General features: G+C 51.2%; 1 protein-coding gene across 1 annotated transcript; it reads left to right on the forward strand.

Annotated features, from left to right (window-relative positions):
* The first annotated feature begins 54 nt into the window (after nt 1-54).
* Nucleotides 55-25,898, forward strand: ALDH5A1 (aldehyde dehydrogenase 5 family member A1). The gene is made up of 10 exons (XM_059399550.1): nt 55-441; nt 3,834-3,917; nt 4,912-5,082; nt 6,461-6,577; nt 10,226-10,369; nt 11,603-11,746; nt 13,754-13,912; nt 17,906-18,075; nt 21,277-21,335; nt 22,586-25,898. The coding sequence occupies exons 1-10, from the start codon at nt 97-99 to the stop codon at nt 22,789-22,791; spliced, it is 1,599 nt and encodes a 532-aa protein (XP_059255533.1). The 5' UTR covers nt 55-96; the 3' UTR covers nt 22,792-25,898.
* The last annotated feature ends 1,205 nt before the right edge of the window (nt 25,899-27,103 follow it).

Below are 27,103 nucleotides of genomic sequence, written 5' to 3' on the forward strand. Positions count from 1 at the left end.
GCGCGTTCCCGCCGCCACCTCGCTCCTCCCCCCGCCCCGACCCTTGCACTCGGGCGCGCGCTCGCTTGCCTGCTTCCTGCCGCCGCCTGCGGGGCCATGGCGACCTGGCTGCGGTTGCGGAGCTGCGGGGCCCCGCGCCTCCCGCCGGCGCCTGCGGGCCTCGGCCTGCGCCCCCGCGGCTCGGTGCCCGCCGCGCCCGCGCTCGCTTCGGCGCAGCCCGGCCGCTCCGCCGGGGGCCTGGCGGGCCTGTCCGCGGCGCTGCTGCGCACCGACGGCTTCGTGGGCGGCCGCTGGCTCCCGGCCGCCGCCGCCTTCCCCGTGCACGACCCGGCCAGCGGCGCCGAGCTGGGCTTGGTGGCCGACTACGGGGTGCCCGAGACCCGCGCCGCGGTGCGCGCAGCCTACGAGGCCTTCTGCAGCTGGAGGGGCGTCTCGGCCAAGGTGAGCGCGCACAGGGCCCCCGGGTTGCCCCATAGAGAAACCAACTGTGTCGGCTCCCCCTCCTCGATCCACCGGGATTCATCAGGCAGAAAGTCCTAGGAACAGGACAGAGGTGATCCAAAAGTCAGTCTGGAGCTTCTGTTTTGTCACAAGCACTATGCCAGGGGTTAGGGACAGGCGCCGCCCTCCAGCCTCTGAAATGTCCAGTAGGGGGGAGCAGAAGCTGTGCGCTTAACATGAAATTACCAGCGAGCGGCGGCTCTCGTGAGCAGGAGAGGGGCCTGACGGTGGAGGGCACCTGGGCGCACACACAGAGCGCTCTCCCTGGCTGCTAGTCTAACACAGGAAGGCTCGTCGAGAAATCAGGCCTTGTGCAGGCCGACGACCATTCTCCGGGTTTCGGCCTGAATAGAGCGAGTGCGGTTAACATCTGCTTGGCTTGTGGACGGCCCTCTGCGCACGACCTTCCCTCGGCACCTTCCCCTGTCTTCACCTCTTCTGGTAAAGACACCGGTCATACCGGATTAAGACCCTCATCTATGACCACATTTAACCACAATAACCCCTTCCAAGACCGTGTTTGGAGGTTAGGACTTCAACCTGTGGCTGGAGGGTGGGGCACGATTCTGCCCACAGGTCAGGGTAGCCTCCTTGAAGACCGCAGCGGCAGAGATGAAAGAGCGGCGGGAATTCGGCCGAGTCAGGAGCATGCCTGACCCACTTGTAGAACGGCACGGAGTCCGTCCGCGGCAGTTCTGAAGGCCGTAGTAACAAGGGGAGGCAGGGCTGGGTCCCGTGGGGTGTGTAGCCGTCTTAAGGACTGGGGTTTTACCTTGAGGGACGCGGGGCACCACTCCAGGGCTTCGAGCAGAGCTGTGACCAGGTTTGCGTTGGAAAGGGTATGTGGGCCCCGGCGGGGGGCTGCTGGCTGGGACGGAGGTGAGAGAGGAAGGCGGCTTGAGCCAGGGCCCTCTGCAAAAAAGATCTGCTGGGACTGGAGAGTCAGCTGGAGGCCCTGGTGATGTTGGGGTGAGAGAAAGGGGGTCAGAGGAACCACTGGCTGAGATGGGGGAGGGGAGGAGAACCTGGTGGTGGGACAGGTGTGCGGGAAGCTCTTCCGGCCAGGCTCGGCTTCAGTGGTTGTTCGGGGCCCCAGGGCTGGTGCCGGGACCGCCCACGGACGCTGTCCGCCTGTGGTCACATCACCCACCTGACATCCACGCCTCTGGACCGTGAACGTGGCGTCAGCCTGTCCTGGGGAGGCTTGAGTCTTCTCAGAGAACCTTCCTCCTGGGAAAGACCTGGCAGGGTCCTGCTGAGGAGTGCCAGGGGCCTCCGCATACCCGAGTGAGGCGGGTCCACCTGTGCTGCAGGGAAAGGTGGGCTCTGGTGGAGCTCCTCTGTGAGGCAGCCCGGACCCTCCCCTCTTGTCCTCCTCCCCCAGGCCTGTCTCCACCCTGCCCGCTGCTGGTTTGTGTTCCCTCTCCGGCCCCCTCCTCCAGGTCTAGCCCCAGGGTTGTGTCTGCCCTTGCGAGGTCAGAGCACGCACCCTGCCGCCTCCCTGCTTCCCTGAGCTGCAGTGTGGGTCCGTCGCCCACCGGGGACATGGTTTTCATTGTCTCACGTCTTTCTTTTTGCGTGTTTTTAGGACCTCGTTTCGCACCTTGTGAACTCCTAGGGGATCTCTGGGGAAAGCAGCAGCCAGATACTTACCACTGTGCGCTCAGCTGTTCCTTACGTTTCGCCCTGTAACAAATTAACACCAGTTTAGTGGCTTCCGACAATGCAGATTTATTCTCATACTGTCCTGGGGGTCGGAAGTCCCAAATGTGTTGGCAGAGCTGTGTTCCTTCTGGAATCGCTAGGGGCTTCCTTTCCTTCCCTGCATCCCGCTCCGTCCACCCTCTCTGCTCCTGGGAGCACGCGCCTTGTCTGACGCAGACCCTCGTGCCTCTCTCTTAAACCAGCCTCCTGATTCCACTGGGCACACCTGGGCGATTCCAGAAGCCCTCTTCACCGCCAGATCCTTCAGTGATCACATCTGCTGAGTGCCCTCTGGTGGGAGGGAGCAGATGCACAGGTTCCAGGGATTAGGACGAGGCCGGCTCTGAGGGCCCCCAGGTGCCCTCCACGGCCAAGTGCTGCTCTTGGTGCTTTCCAGGTGCTTTATCTAGTACTTTCAGTAGCTCTCGGAGGCAGACTTGAGCCAGGGTACGGATGAGGAGCTCGGCTGAGAGGCTCCGAGTCCACCATCCACCACACACCCCTGCTCAGGGGGCCCCGAGCCCCAGACCCCGAGCGCCTCCCTGTTGGAGACCCGCGTGCTCTCACAGCTCCGCACAGACTGTAGTAGCTTTCCTGGGGTGTCATCACAAAATACCCCAGACCTGACGGTTTCAACAACAGAAACATACTCGGTTCTGCAGGATCGAGATCCCAAGTCGAGGGCTGGATCGGCCCCGACCTCTGTCCTTGACTTGTAGGTGACTGTCTTTTCCCAGTGACCCCCCAATATCATCTTCCCCCTGTGCATTCCTGTGTGTGTCCAAAGTCACCTTTTTACAAGGACCCCCCTTTTATATGTTGGAGTAGGGCACACCCTAATTTTAGATTAATAAAACTTAAAAAAAAATTTTAACTTTAAATTTATTAAAAGTTGAACTTCACGGTAACTCGCTTGCCTCGGTCATATCTGGAAAGACCCCGTCTGTCGCTGTCTGAGTTACTGAGGGCTGGAATGGTGACAGATCTGTTCGGGACAAACACCGTTAGCCCACGACACAGGCCGTGCATCCTGAGCAGGGCCTGCTGGCCTCCCTGATTTCCGGGGTTCGGCCCGGACATCGTGTTTCCCGCCAGGAAGCCGAATCTGCTTTGCATGCCTGCCGTTCTCCCACGGTTCCGTGTTCTCCTCTCCTCTCCTCTCCCAGGCGAAGGGTGGGCTGTGTGTGGAGCAGGCCCTGGGCTCAGATCTTTGCTTTCTCGCTGCAGGCCAGGCCCTCTAGAGCTCAGCCTTTTGTCTCTCCCGCAGAGTAAGCACTGGCCTGGACTCATCAGATGCCTCGCTGCTCGTGCACAGGACGAGCAAGGACCTAGAGCTGCGTGTGGGGAAGTTATTGTCTGTGCTGTTCAACATGAGTCTTTTTTCACAGCTTATGACTCAATACACCCCTTCAGATGCAACTTGAAATGGAACCTTCCTTATCGCTTCTCAAAGAAAGGCCTGCATACCTGTAACTAACATGTCACAGACACGTTGCTTCCGCCCCAACTTAAAAAAGCAGAAGACAGGTCAGTGTGTGTCTCCCTGAGCCTGAGAGCACACACACCAACCGTTTGAGGACACAGAAGGTTATTTAGTAGCTCTGTTGCTCTTTTTCTTTCCTCCCCAGGAGAGGAGTTCTTTGCTTCGGAAATGGTACGACTTAATGATACAAAATAAGGATGACCTTGCCAGGATAATTACAGCCGAAAGCGTAAGTTCAGGGCCCTAACTTTCTCCCCTAAGAAACTGTGCCAGGATGCTCAGGCTCGAGCAGGGGCAAGCCCGCCGCTAAAGAAAACGGGAATTCATGGCCTGATGATGTGATATCAACGAACTCTTGTGCCAGGCCTCACATCTGCCCAACAGTTTGGATGTTCTACCCTTGAATGATATTCGAGAAACATGCATGGAGCTAGAGCCCATTCCACTAACTGAAGTCAGTCATTCTGAGGAAGACAGATACTGTAGGATTTCACTCATACGGGGGATTTAAGAAACAAAAAAGAAAGAAAAAAAGAGAGAATGACTTTTACAAACAGAGAACAGACTGGTGGTTGCCAGTGGGAATAGCAGTAATACTAATACTGAAGAAATAGATTTTGAGTGAAACTGTGTGAATAATGCTTTCCCACCATTCTAGATTTTTTCTCTGTGATTGGTGTGGTTGACTTTTTTCACACGCCATGTTTGTACGTTTAAGAACATGCCAGAAGTTTGTCCGTAGCTGTAATCGTGGCTTTCCGGCAGGGTCCCAACACTGAGGAGATGTCAGAAGGAGAAGCAAGTGGGGCGTCGGGGATGCAGACAGCCTGTGGTCTGGCTTTCTGCCTGCACCTGTCCTCCTGCTTTCCCAGGCTCCTGCTGGGGTCACGCATTTCTCAACAGCCCCGGGGTTTTGTTTTTTTGTTTTTATGATTTTTTTTTTAAAGATTTTATTTATTTGAGAGAGAGATCACAAGTAGGCAGAAGCAGGCAGAGAGAGATGGGGAAGCAGGCTCCCCACTGAGCACAGAGCCCAATGTGGGATTTGATCCCAGGACATTGGGATCATGACCTGAGCCAAAGGCAAAGGCCTTAACCCACTGAGCCACCCAAGCGCCCCAGCCCCGGGGTTTTTTAAGGGGAGAGTGTCTGCTCTGTGCACAGCCTGCCAGAGTTCTGCCTTTGTCCTGAGAAGGCAGCCAATGTGTCCTTTTCTGATTCAGGGGAAGCCACTGAAGGAGGCGCAGGGGGAAGTTGTCTATTCTGCCCTTTTCCTGGAGTGGTTTTCAGAGGAAGCCCGTCGCATCTACGGAGACATCATCTACACCCCCACCAGAGACCGGCGGGCCCTGGTCCTCAAGCAGCCCCTCGGGGTGGCCGCAGTCATCACCCCGGTACGAGGACGGGCAGACAGGTGGGGCCCCGGGGTAGGAGATGGAGTGGGACTGGGACGATACCGCCTTCCTCCTTGTGAGGAGGTGTGCTGCCCTATTGGCTGTGTCACCTGTCCCGGTTCCCCGTTCCTTTGCTGTCCGCCGGTCCTCTGGGATACCCAGCTGTGGGAGCAGTGCGTGGGAATGCCGGCCTGCTCACACCTGCCAGAGGCGGGACGACCCACAGCAGAACCCAGGCCTGTTCGGACCAGGTGTAAAGGCTGCTTCAAGGCCATGCCTGGCACATCGAAAAAGATTTTTTTTTTTTTTTAAAGACTGAAGCTATGACACATTTAATGGGCCATTTTATGCTTAATCGATGGTCATCATCAACAGTAGGGTGTCATCAGTGTGCTGGCCCGGGTTCTGCAGGTGGAAAGCTTTCCAGATATAGCACTGCGTGTCCCCGGCTGGAGCCGCAGCACGCTGGGGACACCCTGCTCTCTCCTGGTCGCCAGCCTCGTGTGGCCACTGTCCACGACGTCCCACGTCCACTCCTCTCGGGTGCCGGAGGGTCTCAGGGCGGCTGTCCTGGCCCAGCAGAGGTGCAGACGGACACCCCCTGAGCCTCGCCTGACTCGGTGTGACTCAGAGCCCCCTGTGCACCAGCTGTGTGACCTGGGGCAAGGGACTTGGTGGCTCTCGGTTCCCCTGAAATAATGTCCTCATTATTCCCCAGTTTAATAAGGGCCTCAGCGGGTTGGGACGAGGATTTCATTAATGATGATTTAAAACAGCTTCCTAGCACAGCATGAGCACAAGACAAGGATTTGTCAAAATTTTTTAAAATGCTGTTCATGTAGATATGGAGATATCTACAAATACCTATCCATAAATAGAGAGAAGGAAGTCCTACATCATCTGCCTTTTTCAAAATTACCTTGGCTAATATTTTCTCCCAAAGGGTCAGTGAACTACAGCTCTCGGCCTAATCCAGCCTACTGCTGATGCTGTAATTAAAGTTTTATTGGGACCCAGCCATGCCCATTCCTGTACTTACTGTGGCCACCTCCACACTGGAACCACGGACTCACTGGGATAGAAACTGTACAGCCCACAGAGTCTGCATATTTACCATCTGGCCTTTTACTGAGAAAGGTCGCCAACTCCCAGTACGGATGGTCTGGTACTGTTTCAGATTCTGGGGACGTTTCCTGTCTTTTTGAGCCTGTGGCTCCAGAGGTGACAGGTGTCTGGGGCTCTGAGTGTAAGACCAGGAGCACCACTTTGAGAGTCTGTTTGTGCAGTGCAGTTTGTTGACCGACTCCATGACCTGCCTTGTTCTGAGCTACAGAGCAGTCTACCCGGTCTCACACTTTCTCTGTTCTTCTGACCCCAGTGGAATTTCCCCAGTGCCATGATCACCCGGAAGGTGGGGGCCGCCCTGGCAGCTGGCTGCACCGTGGTGGTAAAACCCGCCGAGCACACGCCCTTCTCCGCCCTGGCCCTGGCCGAGGTGAGCCTCTCCCCCAGGTTTGCGCACAGCCGGCCAAGTCCGAGCGGGGTCATTTATCCAGGCTGGAAAGAAGCTGACTCGAAGCCTCCTTTGGCTGCATCTCATGCTGGATGTGCTGTGTGCTTTCATTTAGCAGCAGTCATTTTAAGTCTGATATTTTATTTTAAGTTTTTAAGTAGGTTCCACACCCAGTGCAGAGCCCAGTGCAGGACTTGAACTCACGACCATGAGATCAAGAGCAGATGCTCAACTGATTGAGCCCCCTCAGTGCCCCCAAATCAGATGTTTTAGGAAAAAACAATGGATAGGGGACTTCCTGACATAGGGCCAATGTATATTTTAGGCTGCCCTAAAAAGACCATCTGTCCATCACTTTTACTAAGTCAGCAGGAGGATGACTAAAATGTGGGTATTTCTCACACTTATGGAACCTCTTCTTAACCTCTCCCTCTTCCAGGTCAGTCGGCATTCAGTCAGCTCTCGCCACTCTTGTTTAAAACCCTCCTGTGGCTTCTCTTGTCCCTCAGAGTGAAACCCAGACTTCCTACCTTGGCTTCCGAGGCCCTGTAAGATTCCACCCCCCGGAGCCTTAGCCCCCCTCTGCCCTCACCCTGCCTGCCACTCCGAAATCCCATACCCTTCAGCTGCACCCAGTCGGGCCTCTGCCGCTCCTCAGACCGCAGCAGGGTCACCCCGACTCAGCTCTATACCTGCCTTTCCTTCTTCCAGAAAGCTCTTCCCCAAATGCCACCTTTCCAGGGAGGCTCTGCTTGGAAAATCACAGCCTCGGACTCCTGTGCTCCCAATCCCTTCTCTGCTTTGTTCTTCCCGCTGAGCTCCGTGCACCTGATGTGCCGCTGTCTCACTCACTGGCATGCAGGGCCCACGGAGGCTTGTATCTGTTGGGTTCACTGCTGAATGCCAGCGCCTCTAGGGTGCCGGGGCCAAGGAGGCCCCCAGGGAAGGTTCTCGGCAGGGAGGGCTTCCGTGAGAGCCATGCTGAGCGTGGGGTCAGTTTCTGGCCTCGTCACCTCAATCCTGCCTGTGCCGGGACCTCCTCCTTATTTGGGTCCTTGTACCCCTGTCTTTGGCCCTGTGGTCAGCTGGAGAAGCTTCCAGAAGGCAGAGGCATTTGCCGTGTTTGCTGTTCTGGGCTGTCAGAGACTGGGTGCAGCTCCAGACCCAGTGACTAGAAGCTCCTGTCCTTCAGGGCACTTCCCCCAACGGCACCTTATTTCAGAGGCAAATTGGACATTTTAGTCCTATGGAAACATTAACCACATGGAAGGCTTCTTTTAGATGAGCCGTTACAGTTTACCTTGAAATAATTCTAAAATCTGTGTGACGTGTGTAAAGGAACTCATTACTAGACTCCTGAGGCGGACACAGAAACAGAGTGAGCGGTGTGCTTGCTACAAATCCTAGTGTCCGGAGTCGGTCTGTGAACAGCAGACCCTTCTGCTTACGAGGTTGATCTGGAAACACACATCTGTGTTGCTCAGAAAGGTGCAGGATCACGTTTGTAAGAACCTCCAAGCCGCCTCCAGACTTTGTCAGACTTCGGATTGGTCTCCTTGTGTCCCTTTACCAGGAGGCGCAGCCAGTTGTCCCTGTTGTCATGACACTGGCAGGGCTGCTGGTCCCTGCTGCTCGTTTTTCTTTTTTAAGGATTTTATTTTTAAGTAAGCTTTATACGCAGCGTGGGGCTCAAACTCACAACCCAGAGATCAAGAGGTGAGCTCCTCTGAGCTACCCAAGCACCGCTGCTTATCACTTCTGAAATTAGTTTTTCCTCGTATTTCTAATCTCTCCTGCGTTCCCTTACCTCATTTCCAGAATTTCTCTAATTCGGATTCATGTTGTTCTTTTGTATCTGGCACATTTCTTCCCTTCATAGTAAGTTACGGCTTTGATCTATTTTGTGGGCCTGTCTTCCTGGAATGCTTTTGTCCACGAGGATGCTTTCTGCTCTTTCTTCTCTTATTTTACTCTGTTAATAATGTCCTATGGGATTTGATTTGTGTATTTTTCTGAGCATTTACTTCATTCTTTTTAAAAAGATTTTACTTATTTATTTGAGAGAGTGCGCACGCGCGAAAGAGAGAGCGCGAGAGCACAAGACGGGAGAAGGTGAGAGGGAGAAGCAGGCTTCCTGCGGAGCTGGGAGCCTGATGTGGGACTCGATCTTGGGACTCCAGGATCATGACCTGAGCTGAAGACAGTTGGTTAACCAACTCAGCCACCCAGGCGCCCCTGCTTCATTTTTATACCTAGTTTTCCAAAGCTTTTGGCAGGAGGCCCATTCCCTAACTTCATGAGTGTCTTGTTTCCTTGCTCTGAGATTTCCTGGCTGCATTCCCTTCCCGGCTTGAACCAAGCCTGCCCACCCCACCACGTTCCAGCACTCCTCCCTGTGGCCCTGCTCCTCCTCTACCACAGGGTTCCCTGTGCTCCTCCCTGTGGTCCTGCCCCCCCCTGTCGAGGTTTGGTGCTGTTGCTTGAGTCCCCCCGCTTCCTCCCTAAGGAGTCCCTCCCGCACCTGCTCTTGGGCTGGGCAGTCCGTGGGCCATTGAGGCCGGCCTGCCCCGGTTCCAGGGCGGTTCTCTGGACTCGTCAGATGGCTTCCTCTACAGCTTCTCCCGCAGGTGCTGCTGCTCCCAGCTGTCACCGGCGTGTCCACACCCCCTGGTCAGGCAAAAAAGCCAGTTGCCAAACCCTCCATTTTCCAAAACTTCAGAGGGAGGGCTGCCTGGCTCCTCATCTTAGCGGCGTGGCCGGCAGTGTGTGCCCCACACACGCATTTAAGTGGATGCCCGGGCGGTCAGACCTGAAGTCGGCCTGCGCTGCAGTAAAACACAACTGTCCTGGGCCCCCACCACATCCTGTCTTGGGAATGTTGTCTCTGATGCTTTGGTTTGGCCCCGTAACTGCCCTATTTTCACAAGATGAAATTACTCTGCAACACTCCACTGTTCCCGCCGTCTTCCCAGAATCCCCAGATTTGCACAGTGCGCATTTTTACAAAATTCGGAAGTTATGGTAATGCCAATATGCCCCATCCAAAGAGGGCCGCTGTGGAAAGAGTGCAGGTTTCCGGCCCAGGCAGCGGTGGGTCCGCGCACTGGCTCCGTTTCTCCCTGGCCTGCGGCATGCGCACAATCCCCCAACGATGCCTCCCGGTCATCACCACTGCCCCGGGGTCCCCTGCGGGACGGCCTGACCGCTTCCCCCCATCAGGCAGTGCTCTGGGTGCACCCTCTCCCTTCGGTCCTTCTACAGGTGAACCCAAAACTTCTGGAACTCTCTCTGACTTTTCCCGGGAAATAAATCCAAGGGTTGTTATGTTTTGTTTGTTTTAACCGAAGTGGCATTAAAAATTTAGTTAAAATAAATTTTTTTAAAACATGGCATTGAAATTCATGCTATAAAATATTTAATTGTGTAACAACACATTTAGTATCACTTTAGCATGAATAAGGATCTTATTTCAGTTCTGAGTAGTTCCAAATGTATTCTTATTCTGTCCCCAAAGTCAGCTTTGGTTTTTTTTCACCCCACGTTACGTTTTGGATTAAAACATCTATTTCTCTTTTTCTGTTTTTCCAGTTTGATCATTTGCTGCCCCCTGTTTGCTGTTTCTCTTTATAGCTTGCAAACCAGGCTGGCATTCCCCCAGGTGTGTACAATGTTATTCCCTGCTCTAGAAAGAAGGCAAAGGAAGTAGGGGAAGCACTTTGTACTGATCCTCTAGTGTCCAAAATATCCTTTACTGGCTCAACAGCGACTGGAAAGGTACGTGACTTAAATCAGACTTCACTGACTTAACACAGACATCATCCTAGTATTTTCTCTCCTATGGCATATGAAAATACTAGTTCATCTGCATCACCCTTCTTAGGGAGATTTGCAGTGGGGAGTTAAGAGGTCTGTGGGATAAAGTAACATCTGATCACCGTCCGGAGACTTTTTGGATGGTGTCCCTTACCGTGACATGAAAGAGGTTCCTCTCTGACAATCCCGAGGCGTTGGGGAGCCACGAGTCCCCATTATCCGTTGCATGTGAAGTGGCTGAGAGCTCTCCCTTGTACCTCCTCAGTTCTGGAATGCACGTTCCTTTCACAGTCTAGAATTAAACACACAGCTGATGTTGAAATGGACCTCTTAGAAGGGAGCCAAAATTGTATTTAGTATAAAGGTACTTACAGAAACAGAAAGGTCTGTTTCCTTAAAAAGCTTTCTAATTGTGCACGGAGCTGGCAATTCTATTTCTACAAACTTATACTGAGAATAATTGCAGCATTATTGTGAATAGCAAGGAATTGGAAACCTAAATTTCCCACAGATGGGGGCTGAATAAATAAATGCGTGGAGTTTTATGCAGGCATCTGAGGGAATGTTCTAGAAACACATGTGCTATCATGAGTGTTACCCTGCAGGAAGAAGGTATAAGGTGTTATGAACATGTTAAGATGTTCCAGATATGTGGTTGATTGGGAAGATAAAGCAGGTTACAAAACTGTTTAAATCTACCATTCTGTTTTCTTAAAAAAAAAAAAAAAAGTACATCTATATGAAGCTGTGTGTGTCGCCAAATGCTGGATCGGTAGACTTTAAACTTCTGTCAGTGGTAAGCGAAGGGTGTAGGCTTCTGGATGACTCTATTATCTTCCCTATATTATGATTATATAATTTTTAATAGGCAGTGTGCTTACGTGGCTCAAGGATCCAGACCGTGTAAACACACTTAGGTTCAGAAGGCTCGTCCCTGCCCCGACTCCCTCCCTCCGTCTGTAACTACCTTTAGTTTCTTGTAATCTTCCATTGTACAAATGCACAAATTGTACACATTGTACACATGTACAAATGCATGTTTCTATTTCCTCCTGTTTGTGTGCAAACTAAGTCATCCCACAGACCGTGCTGAGCGCCTGGCCATTTCCCTGCCGGGTCAGAATTTGAAACAAAGGCTTAGGCAGGTGGCTGGGTCGTCGGATCCGGCTCACCAGGTCTGGGGTCTGCCCGCAGGTGCTGCTGCACCACGCCGCGGGCTCCGTGAAGAGGGTCTCCATGGAGCTGGGTGGCCACGCCCCATTCATCATCTTCGACAGCGCCAACGTGGACCAGGCTGTAGCAGGGGCCATGGCATCCAAATTCAGGAACTCTGGACAGGTGAGACCTGCAGCGTTTTTCAGGGTGTGTGTGCTTCACAAAGTTCTTACTGCCTAATCACCTCCTGGAAGGAAACTTGCAGGTTCTTCTGTCATTCTTTTTTTGCTCGCTTTCAGCAAATATTTAGTGAGGGCCCTCTTTGCCAGCAACGTTCTAGGCTCAGAGGGTCCAAAGAGAAATAAGGTGTAATCCCTGGACAGACTTCGTCTTCCTGCCCTTTGAATATGGTTATTTTTGTAGTTTAACCTCTTTGGGCTTTTCTCTGAACAGGTAAAATCATCCCCTCAGACACAGAACAGCCCACAGACATCAACTCCTCAGACATAGCTAGGGCCTGAGGCCCATATTCTTAAGGAAAAGAAGGCAGGAAAATGTTGAGATTGTTCTTGAAAAAACTCAAAACGCTTTTGCCTGGGTCTCCCTGTCCCTGAGATGGAGGTGGCCTGATAGGCACATGGTACAGTATGTCCAGGGGGTGTCCAGGCTGTCATTGGAGAGGGGTGGCTCAAGTTCACATCTCCATAGGAAATCCTGGCTGAGCACATCTGGCATGACCTTCAAAGTGACCTGATACAGACCTCGCATTTCACAGATGAGGAAATGGAACTCTGGAGAGACTGGTTGACTTGGAAGTCCTAGATCCTTGGGTCACAGTCACAGCCCAGTGGACTGGGGTCCCGTCTCCCAGTTTTTCTCCAAGCTGTTGCCAGGAACTGGACTTCTTATAAAATAGTCTTAAGTACTTTCTCTCAGCGGACCATCAATAAGTAGTTTTAAATGCATTCCAGAGACAGAATAAAAACTCCTGAAAGGTTATATTAGGGGGAAAAAAAGGTAGAATGTTGTATAATACTCTGTATCGGGTAGTTTTCATCCATCTTTTGACTTTGAGTAATTAATTTTTCCCCTTTTATATAACCTTAAATAAGCTTGGTGGTTTCAGAAATACCCGTGTTTCCTTTTAGAAACATAAAACGCTAATGGGTGTAACTTCAGAGCTACATTCCTAAAGCTACCACTTCGAGGTATGTTGCTTGAAGCCAATAAAAATGCATAGGACACAAAATTCTATCTATAGGTATCTATTTACCTATAGTTTCTACTAGGAAAATACATGATTAATAAAAAAGACAAGAAGAAAATCTATCAGTGATAACTGCATTTCCTATAATACGTTATATTTTATAATTTAAAAATATTAGGTCTATAATTTAAATATATTGGGGTGGCTCATTTGGTTGAGTGACCAGCTCTTGATTTCAGCTCCGGTCATGATCTCAGGATCCTGGGATGGAGCCCCATGTCTGGAGTCTGCTTGAGGATTTTTTCTCTCTCCCTCTTCCTCTCCCCCTGCTCACACATGCTCTCTCTCTTTCTCTAAAATAAATACATATTTAAATATATATATATATATATATATATATATTAGGTTTAATTAGAAAAAAATAAGCAAGAGTATTTTCAATAATTTAGGCTGACATGGATGAATGGTATTGTGTCCATTTTCAAAATGCTGGATTCAGCGAAACCCTGAACAATTTAATAAGCTAATGGATCTAAATCAGCCTTTGATCGCCTTCCATCCTGCCCCAGCTCTGTTACTGCTGCATCCCTGTCTCTCATGGAGCTACAGGGTTTTTAATTCTTTTTTTTTTTCTTGCCTCTGTTTCATGGTGGCTCACTTGGGCCGCTGGGGCAAAACTTGGTCAGGTGGCTTTCTCTTTTTTGCACAGATATTTGTACTCACGTACTCGTTTAACCACAAGGTGTGGCAGACATGGAGAAGGCTGGAGAGGAATGCACACTTCCTACGTTTATCTTGGGGGCCCCACCCACATGGGGAGGAATGTGGCAGGTTGGACACAGGATGGGGCCCACCTGGGGAAGGGTTCTCATATTCAGAGAGGTAGCAGCAGTCAAACTTCTTGGGTCGGGTCAACAGCCTCTGACGAACTGTCCTGTGAACTTGGGTTTTTCTGTTTTGTTCCCCCCCACACCCACATCTAGACTTGTGTTTGCTCAAACCGTTTCTTGGTGCAAAGGGGTATCCATGATTCCTTCGTGAAGAAATTTGCTGAGGCGATCCAAACAAATCTGCGTGTGGGCAATGGATTTGAGGAGAGAACTACTCAAGGCCCATTAATTGATGAAAAGGCAGTAGAAAAGGTAAGTTCATTTGATTTTTTGTTAAAGTAAATTTCCTGGTTTTGATATCAAAGGCTTAACTAGCAAAGGACACTTTGGTAAGGGGCCCAGCAAGGCTGTTTTGGCAACAATGGAGAACTCAGGGGAAAGTGAATTTCTGCCCAGAAGTATAAAGCAGGTGGCTTCATCTGCCTCTAAACTTTCCCAGCTCTGGGTGTACACTGAGTGCCCATGAGATCTATCACGTTAGATCTTCTACGGTCCTCCCTAAATTTTCTGTGATTGTGATGATGATCTTATCCCCAGCTGCCCTAGGAATTAGGATCTTGAAAGACGAAGGTCTTTCATTTTTTGAATACCCAAAAGGAAAGGAAGACTGTTTTTATTTTTGAAGTCATGGATGTTTCAGCTGAAATGCTGGCCTCTGTTGACAAAAAAATGCCCTTCCTAAAAGAATCCTTGACAAAAGCATCCTGGTAGGGAGACACGGAATAGCAGAAGCTGCACCCAGGATTTACAGATGGCAGGAAAGGGAAATTGCTTTCAGGAAGAATCTCTTTGTTCATAGAAAGTCACAGTCTAGACAGACCACTAGCTATGTGAGACTTTTGTCCTTGAGGTTTTAAAACATAATCTCCTGTTTTAAAACATAGTCCTTTTTAATAAAGAAGATGTGGGAGGCGCCTGGGTGGCTCAGTGGGTTAAAGCCTCTGCCTTCGGCTCAGATCATGATCTCAGGGTCCTGCGATCGAGCCCCGCATTGGGCTGTCTGCTCAGCGGGGAGCCTGCTTCCCCATGACCCTCTACCTGCCTCTCTGCCTACTTGTGATCTCAGTCTGTCATATAAATAAATAAAATCTTAAAAAAAAAAAAAAAGAGGATGTGGCATATACATACAGTGGAAAATTACTCAGCCATAAAAAGAATGAAATCCTGCACCGCAGTAACATGGACGGATCTAGAGAGTATGATGTGAGGTATATTAGTCAGAGAAAGACAAATACCATATGATTTCTCATGTGTGGAATTTAAGAAACAAAGAAAAAAGATACAAACAACAAAAAAATCAGACTCTTAACTACAGAGAATTAACTGGTGGGAGGCGGAAAAGTGAGATGTGGAATAATTGTGTACAATAATTGCGGAATCACTGTCTCGCACACCTGGAACTAACCCAGCGCGTGTGTTAACTACACTGGAATTGAGTAAATAAAGGGGGAAGTAACATAATCCTTTTTAGAGCTGCTTACGAGGAACTTTCTTATAATATAAACACCCAGAACAAAAACAAAACATAAAATATGAACACCCCGTATGTTCCTTAGATAAGTCTCTACTCATGGAAAGGATTTTAGTGGACTCATTACAGCAGACAAGCTGGAGGCTGGACTGTGTGTGAAGCAGGACGGGTGACACAGCCAGCCTTCTGGGTGTCACCCGAGGAGCCAAAATTAAACTAGAGCCCCCAGCTGGGATGCACACCCTGCCTGGTGTTTGTTGGCCGCCTGAGGACCAAGACTCCAGGGCTGCCTGGCCTCAGTGGGCAGACAGGCCAGCTGAACCCATGTCTGTTGCCCCAGCCAGTGAGAGCCAAGGGGAGCATCGAGGCTGGTCAGAGCCCTGTAGCTGTTGCCCTGGGATTTCCCTAATAGAGAACATGCATTAGAGTGTCCATGGGTACCACCAGCACTCGAGGGGACTTTGGACCCTGTGACTTGATCGGCTGGTGCCCACGATTTGGGTCTGTATTAGCTGTGGTTCAAAGGCCCAGAGGGCTGGTTCCCAACCCATTCCGTGCCTTTTGCAGCTCCAGATGCTGGGTCCTACCCGAGGAGACTGGGTGTGGGCAGGGCCTCAGCAATGGTTGTTTTTTTTCTTTTCTTTTTTAAGTGCCCCAGCTCTTGCTCATTTGCCAGCCTGGGAGACCACGGTTGTCAAGATTTTGTGGTTGTTGCCCAAGTGAAGGTGCAAACATTGCCCTCTAGAGGGCGCCATTTCCCAGCACTTCAAGCAAGGACTGCAAAAAATTTATTTTTAGAGGGTTTAGAGACAATACCTCCTCTGAAAAAAATCAGCTGTGTTGGCTTTAGTACACAAATGGTCACAGGGGAAATTCCAGAGGAAGAAACTGCATATGACATTTAATATGACCAGAAAAGGGCAAAGCGTATAGTCTATTTGGGGGCAAAGTAGTGGGCCTTGTTAAAATATGTTAAATGTAGTTATTTTTGGAGCTGTAAATCATGTGAAGTAAGCCACTGTGGCTAATGGGGATTAGTTGCACACACTGGACTCGGCACCTGTAGAGGCAGGGGTTTAGAGAGGGTGTGTCTGGATGGTAGAATGTGCCCGAGCCTGTATTTACCTTTCCTGAAGTGCCATAGAATATCCCACTGAGAATGGAGAAGAGTGGACGGCTCCAGTGGACCAGAGGTTGTGGACTTCTGAAGGCAGAAGAGATGGTGTTAACACAAGTCCGCGCAGACAAGGCATGCCCCAGGGGAAGTGGGTGCCATTTTTTAGGGTGGGCCTATCTAGAACTGGCTGTGGTCTTGAGTAGGCAGGGGAGTAGGGGAGCCATAGCGCCAACTGGTTGTACTTTTGCACAGTTTCCGGAGTTGTTCCTATATCACTCGTCCTCGCAAGCACCACCAGTACACACAGGACAGCAGAGGCATTTGCTCTGGGCTGGGCTCCAGCTTCAAGAGTCGGGGTGGGTGTGACAGAGCCGGGCTTCCTTGCCTTTGCCCCTTGGGGAAGGGGGCTGTCCCTGAAGTGAAGCCTCCCGAGTCAGAATAAACCTGAGCTTGCCATTGGCCCTCTTGTTCAGGGGAGAGAATGGAAACCGCAAAGGCCACCCATGTGACCCACTTAAATTAACCGAACCAGGCCTTCATGAGGGAGGTGAACAGTGCGGAATCATGACGCCTTTAGGGCAAACTCTCAGCGCGTAAGAGGAACAGTTGACCCTCAAGGAAGAGATGAGTCTGGGAACAGAAAGGAATTTTCTGAGAACCGAGCAGTGTTCTCTGTGTGGTTTGAGCAGCATCAGTAAAACAAAAGCAGGTTCTGTGAAGATGAGGCAATGAGAACGAGAAAGTTTTTAGAAATTAAACACATGACGGTCAAATCTTTTTAAAAAATCAGTAGATGAAGATGGAAGACAGAATCAAGAAGAACTCTTAGAATTTAAAGCAGAAGACAAAGAGATGAAAAGTATGATAGCAATTTGAAAAGAAAGTAATTAATCTGTGCTGAGGGGGATATCCGTTTCAGCAACAGGAGCTCCAGAAGGAACTGAGAGGGAAGCAGTGGCATTAGCAAATAAATAACATGAAAACTCAGAGCAAGGGGAAATCACTCTTCAGAGGGAAAGACTTAACTATTCTACCTAGTGGAATGAAAGGAAAAAGCCCAGCCACATTCTGTTGAAACACCAGAATGTCAGGAACATAGAAGAAGATCCTAAACGCTTGGGGTGGGGGTTGGGGGAGACAGGAACCCGCCAAGGAGTAAGAACTGTCTTTGAACATGACTTTGATCAGCAACACTAGAAATAGAGGCATGTGCGCAAGAGTTCTGAAGCAGGATGATTTTGGATCACCAATCCATCACCAACCAGTAGCAGGTAAGACATCAGACATGCCTTGGAAAACTCAGGAAGTAGTGAACCTTTCTCAAAACAGCCACATGAGGAGAATGTATTAGAACCTCGGGACAGCATGGTGCCCAAGAACCCGGAGCTGACTCTAGAGGGTGAAGAACAAATCCCAAGAAAACCAGAGTGTCGGGCCCAGAAGGACATCAGGCCATACCAGACCCTCAATGAATTACAGGATCAGACAGTGGAGAATCTAAGGGCAGAGGAAGGTGGCACAGGGCATGTCATTCTCAACCTATTTTTTAAGAAAAGAAAAAAAGCCATTTTCTGTAGATTTAACACTCCGAGAGACTATCATCCCCACAGTATCTTCAAGCCAGCTTTCCCAAGCTTCTCTTTTTCTCTTCACACAGGTAGAGACACACGTGAGTGATGCAGTTTCCAAAGGGGCCACCATTGTGACCGGCGGGAAGCGACACCAGCTTGGAAAAAATTTCTTTGAGCCCACCCTGCTCAGCAACGTCACCGGGGATATGCTGTGCGCCCATGAAGAGACGTTTGGGCCTCTGGCGCCCGTTATCAAGTAAGATCACCCCGCTGGTGGGAAGACTGGAGAGGGTTGGGCAGAAGAAGGGCCCCGGGAAGGGAACACAGCTGGAGTGCTGTCTTGAGGCCCGGGGTGGGAGGGGGAGCTGCAGAGCGGAGCTCTGTTATGTCAGCTGAAGAGCCAAGAACTATTCATGGTTCTCAGAAAGAACATATATAACATATAACAACATTAGCATATATAACATACATAACATATATAACATGTAACACATAGCATATAACATATAACAATATTATTACCTATTTAGATCCCTAAATAGAAATTCTTTCCTTCACCTTCTTTCGTCTGGCTTTGGGCTGAAGTCTGTTTTCTCCTCAGTGGAGCACATCCTCAAAAAGACTTCTTTCGAGGGAGTCGGTGGTTCTTAGGTGATGCTCTGTCTCACTTCCGGAGGCTGGTCATAGCTCACCTGGATAAGATTCTCGGTTCAGCGCTGTGACGACATCACTACTTATCTACTTGTTTCCGGGGTTGTTACCGAGGAAGCTGGTGTCTGTCTGGCTCTTGTTCCTTTTTCTCTTGGAAGCTGCTGGGATTTCTCAAGGTCTCTGACATCCTGAGGCCTCACGGGTGAGGCCATCAGGCGCGTCTCCGGGCCGCGGTCCCGTCGACTTCCTCTCGTATCCGAGCTGTCTGTCTAGTCCTGGGAAGTCCTTGGTCATCGTTTCTCCAGATACTTCTCTCCCCTCCTTTCATTCTGCTGCGACCTTCTAGGAAGTCTGTGACGGTGACACGTCTGTGTCACCCCCCACTTCTCTTCATACCTGTCTCTTCGTCGCACGTCTTCATCCATTCCCGAAGCCTTCTGAGACCCCCGGTCCCCTCCGCCTGCAGCCGAGCCCCCCGGTCCTCAGAGGCACGCATGCTGCTACCCTGCCGGCCCACCACACGCCTTCGGCTACTCTGCCGTCCCTCATCTCTCCAGATCGTTCTTCCCCATCGTGGGTTCTTCCCGCTTCGTTATTCTCCCTTATGTTGCTGTGGATGCTTATCCGTTTCTTGTGTTTTATTCTGTTGCTCTGTTTCCGCCTCCTGCGGTGTGGCTCATTCGGTATGTCATCCTTCTCCTTGTCAGAGCTCCTCCGGTGTCTTGTCATTTCCCATGTGGCCTCGTCTGGAGCTCCTGGAACTCTCGGCAGCCCTGACTGGAAGTGTCTGCCTTGGAGTTGCGGTAAAAAGCTTAGACCTTAGCCTGGGCTGCTTCCGATACATTTGAGCCTCGGGAAGGAAGCTTCTAGTATGAAGACCCAGTCTCAGCACAACTGCCCGTGCCCTGGGTATTCCTGGGGTTTGGCTTCCTGGGGTATTTTGTTGTTACCTCTGGTGTAACAAGAGGTGAGAGGCGTTCGAGGGAAGATGGTTCATGCTGTTGCATCCGTTTGGGCTGACTCACCAAGCCGGCTGGGCGCGAGTGCTGCCTGGTCCCCCCACCCTGAGCTGGTGGCCCTGCTGCTTTTCTGCCCGTAGACTTGAACCACTGGTCCAGAGACACAGGTCTGAAGGCAGCAGCACCTGAATTTGCAGGCACAGTGGGGAGGTGCAGGCTGCCAGCGTCCTGGCCCTTCTCACCCCTCCATGGGTGGCCCCCAGCCCTCTCCCACTTGAGGCCATCATTCTTTGAGGATTCCACCACCTTCTCAGCCTCCAGAAGCGTCTTGTTTTGGGTGTTAGTTGCTGACTGAGGGTTTTTGAGCAGATTCTTTCTCTCTCCTCCAGCATCCAGTTCTCAGGGAGAGCTGGCCCCTGGCACTCCCCAGGCCATCTTGTCTGGGGCAGAAGTCTCTCTTATACAGTTTCCCGGCTTTGTTACCATCTTGCCAATGCAATTTACATATTAGCCCACCAGAAATGGAGCACTGGAAGAACTTTAGTCTTTGTCCTAATAACAGTTGTTTTACCTAGCACGTGAACTTGACACTTTCAAGGAGCCTAGAGGATGCAGTTGGTGGTGAGGGGTGCAGGCTTTGGAGTTGTACTGGGTGTAGATTCAGTCTTTGCTGCATCCTACCTCTGTGCACTTGGACGGATTGACTTCTCGGAGCCCCAGGGTCCCCCCCAAGAGGAGCCCCAGGGTCCCCCCCAAGAGGAGCCCCAGGGACCTCTCCTGGGAAAGGAACAGGACTGGTGCTTGCTCTGCAGAAGTTTTAGTTAACGTGGTGTGCATAAAGCACTAAGCCCAGTGCCTGCTAGCATTATGGTTGCTGTTACTTAGTTAAAGAGTGAGGTCGGGGTGGGGGGGAGAGTGAGGTCGGGGAGGAGGACAGGTTGTTACTAGTGGGCTCTGGTCTTACCACCCCTCTGCTGTGGGCACAGGGTGGCGGGCGCACAAGCCCAGTGTTGGCAGGAGGTGAAAATCCTCAGCAATGCCACAGTCAGTGCTGTGTGAGGAAGGGGCGTAGGAGCCTCAGCCGGGACTGACTTCCTGTGCTCCGGCGGGCAGGACAGCTTGTTGTCCGTCTGCAAGTCAACAAGCCCAGGAGATGCGGCTGCTCTGCCTCGGGACAAGTGATCCTCCTGGGGTGCCCCTCCTTGGTCTCCCCCTGGAGCCCTCTTCTCTCCTACCCTTCCTCTTGGGTAGACGGGGGCCCAAGGCGACTCCGCTGCCTCTGCCTGGTGCCTTCAGAGAGACGCCTGGCGTCCACAGCGAGCAGATCTCTGAATTTAAGAATGGGGGCCTAAGAGCCCTCTGCCCCAGGAGAATGCTTCTCAGACATTGTTCAAGAAAGAAAGCGATAAAGCTGGAAGGGACCTCGTAGGGCTTTGGAAGGACCGATGCTCGTTTCAGGCAGGAGCAGGACCCCAGCGCTGCACGCGGAGAGCCCCGGCCCTCCCCTTCTGGATGCCTTTCCGCGGCATGATGCCTGCTTCTTGGGTGGTTGCTGATTGTTACGTGGCCTCTGCAGGGAGCAGAGCTGTCATCCTTTTGGGAGACGCAAGGTCAGACGTTCCGGATACACTGTGTTCCGCAGGCCTGCTTGCCTCTTGTTCTCGTGGGAGAGAGGAGCCGGCGTGGGGAGCCGTGGGCCGCCGTCCTCTCCCCCCTGCCCTGGGGTCTCTGTGCAGAACTGCCCTTCACCCTCTGCCGCTGTTTGGGAAACTGCTCAGGAGGAGAGACGGCTGCTTTTCCTTCCTCTGGCCAACAGATTCTGCTGACCACGTGTTTCTCTCTGGCAGGTTCGACACGGAGGAGGAGGCCGTGGCGATCGCTAACGCAACCGATGTGGGGCTGGCAGGTAGGGGTTCCTCCCCGTGCTGTGCGAGGCTCCCGTTTCTCCAGCTGGTGCCGGGTGTGCCTTAGAAACATCACCCTGGGTTTTGAGGAGACGCCCTTGTCGGGTGTGTTCTGTTACTTTCCAGGGCACAAGGTGGTTTGTGCAAGTTCACGGTCTGCCACCTGGTCCTTCTGTGTTTGGGAGCTCCCTGGGAGAGCGGAGGGCGTTCAGGAGAAGAGTAGGGCAGCTCGTGGGGCAGCCCACACCCCACAAGTCCCTTGTCCTCTGAGGCTGGATGCCTGCAAATTCCAAGTCTTTTATCTTGCATTCCACCTGGCTCCGGGCAGCCTGGCCCGGACTGAGGGCAGTGGCAGAGCACTGGGGATGGTGGAAGAGGCACGGGGCATGTGTGCAGACAGAGCCCCAGTGGCCGCCGTCCTCTTCGTCTGGAGATGGTCAGGGCGGCCGCAGCACTACCCCGTCACCCTGACATCACTAGACACACACACCGGCTGGACGTTGACGTTCGGTGTCCACAGTGAGGGGCGTACGGAGCAAGATGCCCCGGGGGGGGGGTCCCCCACAGCACCTAGAGAGTTGTTCTAGGGCCCGGGTGAGAGGGGTGCGGCAGAGCCTCTGGGACACTGCGCTCCGGGCTCCCTCCCTTCACGATGGGACGAGGGGAGCTGCACCCGCACCAGGTCCTCAGTGACGGGCCGCGTTCCGATTATGCAGAGGTGGGAGCAGAGAGGTTCTGGGAGGAGGGGACTGTGGCAGTTAAGAAGAAACGCGGAAAGGACGAGGACGGTTTGGTCCCGGAGTTCAGAGATGGTTGGCGAATGGCGTAAGGGAAGGCGACGCTGAAAACGCTGCCCGAGTCCACACCGGGGGGGGGGGGGGGGTCAAGTACCCAGAAGACTCGAACCTTATTTTGTAAACAGCAGGGAGTCCCTGGAAGGGTAGGGCAAACCCCGCACGAGGACAGTCTCGCTGGGTGGCAGAGTGTGCGCGAGAGACGGCCCTGGCGGCAGGACCTGGGGAGGCTCCGGCTGCCGTCCTGCAGGGTGAAGCCGTCCCTCATGAGAGGGGGAGGGGAGCAGAGCGAGAGACCCCCGGGTCTGAGATGAAGACACGGACAGGACCAGCTTAGGGCCCTGTGGGAGCAGTGGGATTCCAGGCCCGACGAGATACCCCATGGCCCGTGGCTTCCTTGGCGTTAGATGGCATGTCTTTAATGGCTGTCCTATGTATGTCCCCTATCCCCATGACAGGTTATTTCTACTCTCAAGACCCGGCCCAGATCTGGAGAGTAGCAGAGCAGCTGGAAGTGGGCATGGTTGGCGTCAACGAAGGACTGATCTCGTCTGTGGAGTGCCCCTTCGGGGGCGTGAAGCAGTCGGGCCTCGGGCGAGAGGGTTCCAAGTACGGCATTGATGAGTATCTGGAACTCAAATACGTGTGTTTTGGGGGCTTGTAGGGTTTGCTAGTTCTTTCAGAAATAAAAAAGGAAGCTAGCCTCCATATTATGGGGACATGCCATCCATTATTTTAAGTTAACTTGTAGGTGACTGGGATTAGGCATTTTTAAAGTCTCATCCAGTGCGCATCATCTCAAGCAGAGGTGAATCCCACCCCTCCGCGGACCTGACTCAGGACCCACGGATGCCCTGTGCCTGTGGCGGCTGTCCCCCGCCAGCAGGGCCCCGGGGCCCATCACGAAGGCTCCATCACTGCCTGGGCGGCCTGGGGGCCCCGCGTTCCGACCATAGGTCTGCAGGGAAGAGCCCCGGGCACGACACGCAGGCCGGCCGGGCCGGGCACAGCAGCCCCGCCACCGGGCGACTCCGCACTGCAGACCCCGCTGCGCGTTCAGAGGTCTGGGCGCACGGGCTGAAGTACTCAGACCTCTGAAACAGCCCAGAACTGCCTGTGTTTCTGTGGGCAGTGAAGGAGCACCTTTCCCTTTTCCTGGACCTTTTTTTTTTCTTAGATTTTGTCTTGGATTTTGTCTTAGTAGTCTCTACACCCAGCATGGGGCTGGAACTCATGACCCCGAGATGAAGAGTAGCAGGCTCTGCCGACTGAGACTGCCAGGCCCCTGGACCATTTTTTAAGTTGAAGGCTTCGTCCTAAATATACGACTTAAAGATCATGTTTTCATTTCCATCCCGCGTTTCATCTCAATTTGTTTCTTTTAGGAAGCGAGCCTAAGCCTAAAGCAGAGCCACGTCCCGCTTCAGCACCCCCCCCCCACCCCGGTAGCTTTGTTCGCGTAGACCTGCCTTCAGCACCCCTGTTCCTCCTATGGACTGGAGATTCCGGGTATGCCTTACTTAGCTCAATGGGCAGAAAGCGAAATATTTGCAAAAACAAAATCAGTGTAAGTACAGGGCCGTTAGTAGTAGCAGCATAGCCCTCCTTGGGCATCGAGCTGTGGCTTTGCCAAGATGGGGGAGGCCGGTGCCCACCCACTCTCCTACCTGAGACGAGGAGGTCCCCGGCAGCCTCTCTTCCCGTCCTCTCGGGGTGCTGCTCCCTCACCTCCAGGAGGACAAACCTCTCCCCACAGCGAACCTGGGAGGAAAACAGATTTCCATAAGGGCCCATCCACCTAGCGGAAGGGGTGTGAGGCCTCGAATGGCAGGTACCCTTTATCCAGTAAGAGTTTTTACAGTTCGTTATTTAAAACAACAATGACTGGTGTTTCCTGTCACTCTGAAAGAGGAACTCTGATCCGGAAAATTCTAAGCTTTATCTGGACACATCTCCCGTCCGCACTCAGACACTGAGGAAAAGGAATCAGGCTGAATAAGCATTGATGGAGCTTTCCTTTCCCACCATGTGTGGGGTCCACTGTCACTCCGTGGATATTCTGGGCATTGGAAGGACAGCTTGAGGGCAGGTGTGCTGGGGACGGGGGTCCCCTCCCTGCCCCCTGCTAGTTAGCATCGTTCCCTGTACCCCTGGGGAGCCGAGGTTAAGTCACTGTCTGGAATGCCCGTGGGCACAGAGGAACTCACCTCTGGTCCTGGCGCTCCCTTCTGTTAGCCTGCCTCACACCAGCCGTCTCCCGACTCCCACAGGAGAGACAAGCTGACCTCCGCCTCGGGCCGACGTATCTCAGCCACACCCTGTCCAGAATCACATGTGCAGCATACTGATGGTTTCTTTCTTTTATAGTTTTAGGTGATTTTCTATAACTTTCTAATTACTTAAGATTTGGATGTATCCATCTGTTTCAACAATAAAGATGCTATAACATTATTGGTTAGAAGTCTGGAACACAGACACCAGGAGGTGTTAGGAGAATGCATTCACATATGTGGATAGCTTGGTAAGCCAGTGGATTCCTTGTCTGGGCGGCAGACTGGAGCTTTCTTGCTTATTATTTGGCCCCCCTGGGTCCATAAATCGAGGTCCAGAGACTCACTGCAATGTCTTTAATTGTGTATTTAAAGTGATTTGAGAAGGAACTAGGTTCCTGTTGAGTAAAACTGTTCTGGGTTGTGGGAAGAAGAAAAGTGTCTCTAACTGAACATTTCGGGGAGGCGGGTATTTTCCAATAAGGTGACCCTGTGTGGTGAAGTCAGGCAGCGGTTGGCAGACAAGAGCTCACAAGCCAGACCTAACCCACCACCTGTTTCTGTGTAGCCCAGAGCTAAGAATACGTTTGTATTTCCAAATGATTGGGGGCAAAATCAAAAGGACGGTATTTCATATCACAAAATTAAAGAAATTCCAACTTCAGATTCCATCCATAAAGCTGCGGTGAAACACAGCCATGCCCATTCATTCAACATCGGATCTGCGGCTGGTCTCTCCGCAGAGTTGAGTACTGGCAACACAGACCGACAGTACGGCCTGCAAAGCCCACAGTATGGACTCGCCGCTTACAGAAAAAGCTTGCCAACCTGATGCTGAGGGAGATCTGATCTTCCTGCGTTTATCAGGCACTGTTTTATTTCATTGAACACCTGTGTAAAAGGTACTTTTCTGGGCATTGCTCCAACGAGTTCTCACCAAGAACTTGCCAGCAATGATCCTGTGATCAGAAATTACCTGGATAACAGGAGTCTGTTGGCCTCGAGAAAACTACTCCATTCACTTTCCCCAGCTAGGCAGGGATTCTCGTTGAAATAGCTTATCTGCACTTACCCCTCTGAGTGGCTTTCAAACATGATTTTATGTCAGGCGTTGTTCTCTTTTCTCCTTTATTCTTAGGGAGAGACTGAAAATAAGCATCAGAAGCACAATGCAAATAAATCTGGTTTTACTGTTAAACTGTTAGTTTTAGATTTTTCCACAGGCCTGCCTTCTCCAAAGGCTGCAGCCCAGGGTTTTAATCATTCATGTGCAGCTATGTTAGCTTTTTACTTGAATAATATTGATGCTGTGACTTTGTGTGTGTGCTTTATTTTGTAGGATTAAACTTGGGAATAAGTGTAGTGGGAAGTAGGGGAATGTTCTGCTTTTTAAATGTGCCTAGAACTGTTTTCCAGTTTTTGATAATTGTGTATGTGTATCAGTCTCGTCAGCAGAGTTGTGCGTGTGTGTGTATAATTAATAAATGTTACATTAACAGAATTTCCTGTTTCTGTGTTAAGGTTTTTTGGTTGTGGTTTCCTCCTTTCCAGTTCATCATTTCTGTTTATACTGGATACTATTAGCCCAGTTCACATATGCATAAAGAACAGCAGAATATGCTATCCCAAAGTATGCTGCTTTGGTATAGCAATTACCATGAGCTGAAGATGTCTAAAAGAAACAGATACTAGAAAAGCTCTCTGCCCTCCTCCTACTTTCTTAAAAGCAGGACCTAATTTACACAGGTGCCCCCACCCCTGCAGTAGGAAGGATAAATGTTGATCCCCAGTGACAACTCTAGACGCTGTGGGCCTGGAGAGACACTAAAGGAATCTACAGGACAGATTTTACCAACTGGCTTTTGTCTCAGCCCTTGAAAGCCTTCAAATGCTTTCCTCTGTCCTGTCTTTTCTCCACAAATGTACTGCTCTTTGTTGAGGATGCTACATCAGCCAGAGTTTCAAGCTGCTTCTCTGAGTTCCTCATTCTTTCCTGGGCATCTCTCCTGTACACCTGAGGCATACATGGTAATACGCTCTTGTTTTTTTTTTTTTTTTCTCTAGCTTTTATTTAGCCAAGAACTCAGAAGGGCAGAAGGGAAATTATTCTTCCTCTCCTGCAGGTGTAAATAGTGCTCCCTCCCCAGAGAGCTGCTGGTCAGTGAACGCCGTGGGCCAGGAGCCTGCGTGTGAAATTCTGTACCCTAGCATCTTCACAAAGATCTGTCCCATGGTTTGTGCTCAGCAAATGTTTGCTGAATCAGACTGAAAATTTACATGGTTTGTAAGTGTGAGAAAGGGGCATTCTCCAGCTTTCTCAAATTTCTACTCACTCCACTGTTGTCCATTATGTACTTTTCCTCCAGTTTGAGTTTTTTCTGATAAAGAGAAGTATGAGGAAGAAATTCCCTGAAATCCTACTATTTGGATATAACCACTGTTAGTTATTTTAACAATGTATCCTATATTTTCACTCAGTGCTCGTTATTTTTATTTTATTATTAAGCTTTTCACTGGAAGAAAGAACTGTGCCACTGGATATGTGTTTCCCTCTGCCATTCCACTGAGTTCATGCATTTCTTTTCACCTGGTTTGGTTTTTTAAAAAAGGAACCTATGGTAAGTATATTATTTAACTCATTATTGAGGAAGCTGGTAAGGACATTATAACCAGTTGAAAGGAGAAGCCAAAAACGCCAACAGATTT

The sequence above is a fragment of the Mustela nigripes genome, chromosome 5, assembly GCF_022355385.1.
Source record: "Mustela nigripes isolate SB6536 chromosome 5, MUSNIG.SB6536, whole genome shotgun sequence".
Classification (NCBI taxonomy): Eukaryota; Metazoa; Chordata; class Mammalia; order Carnivora; family Mustelidae; genus Mustela; species Mustela nigripes.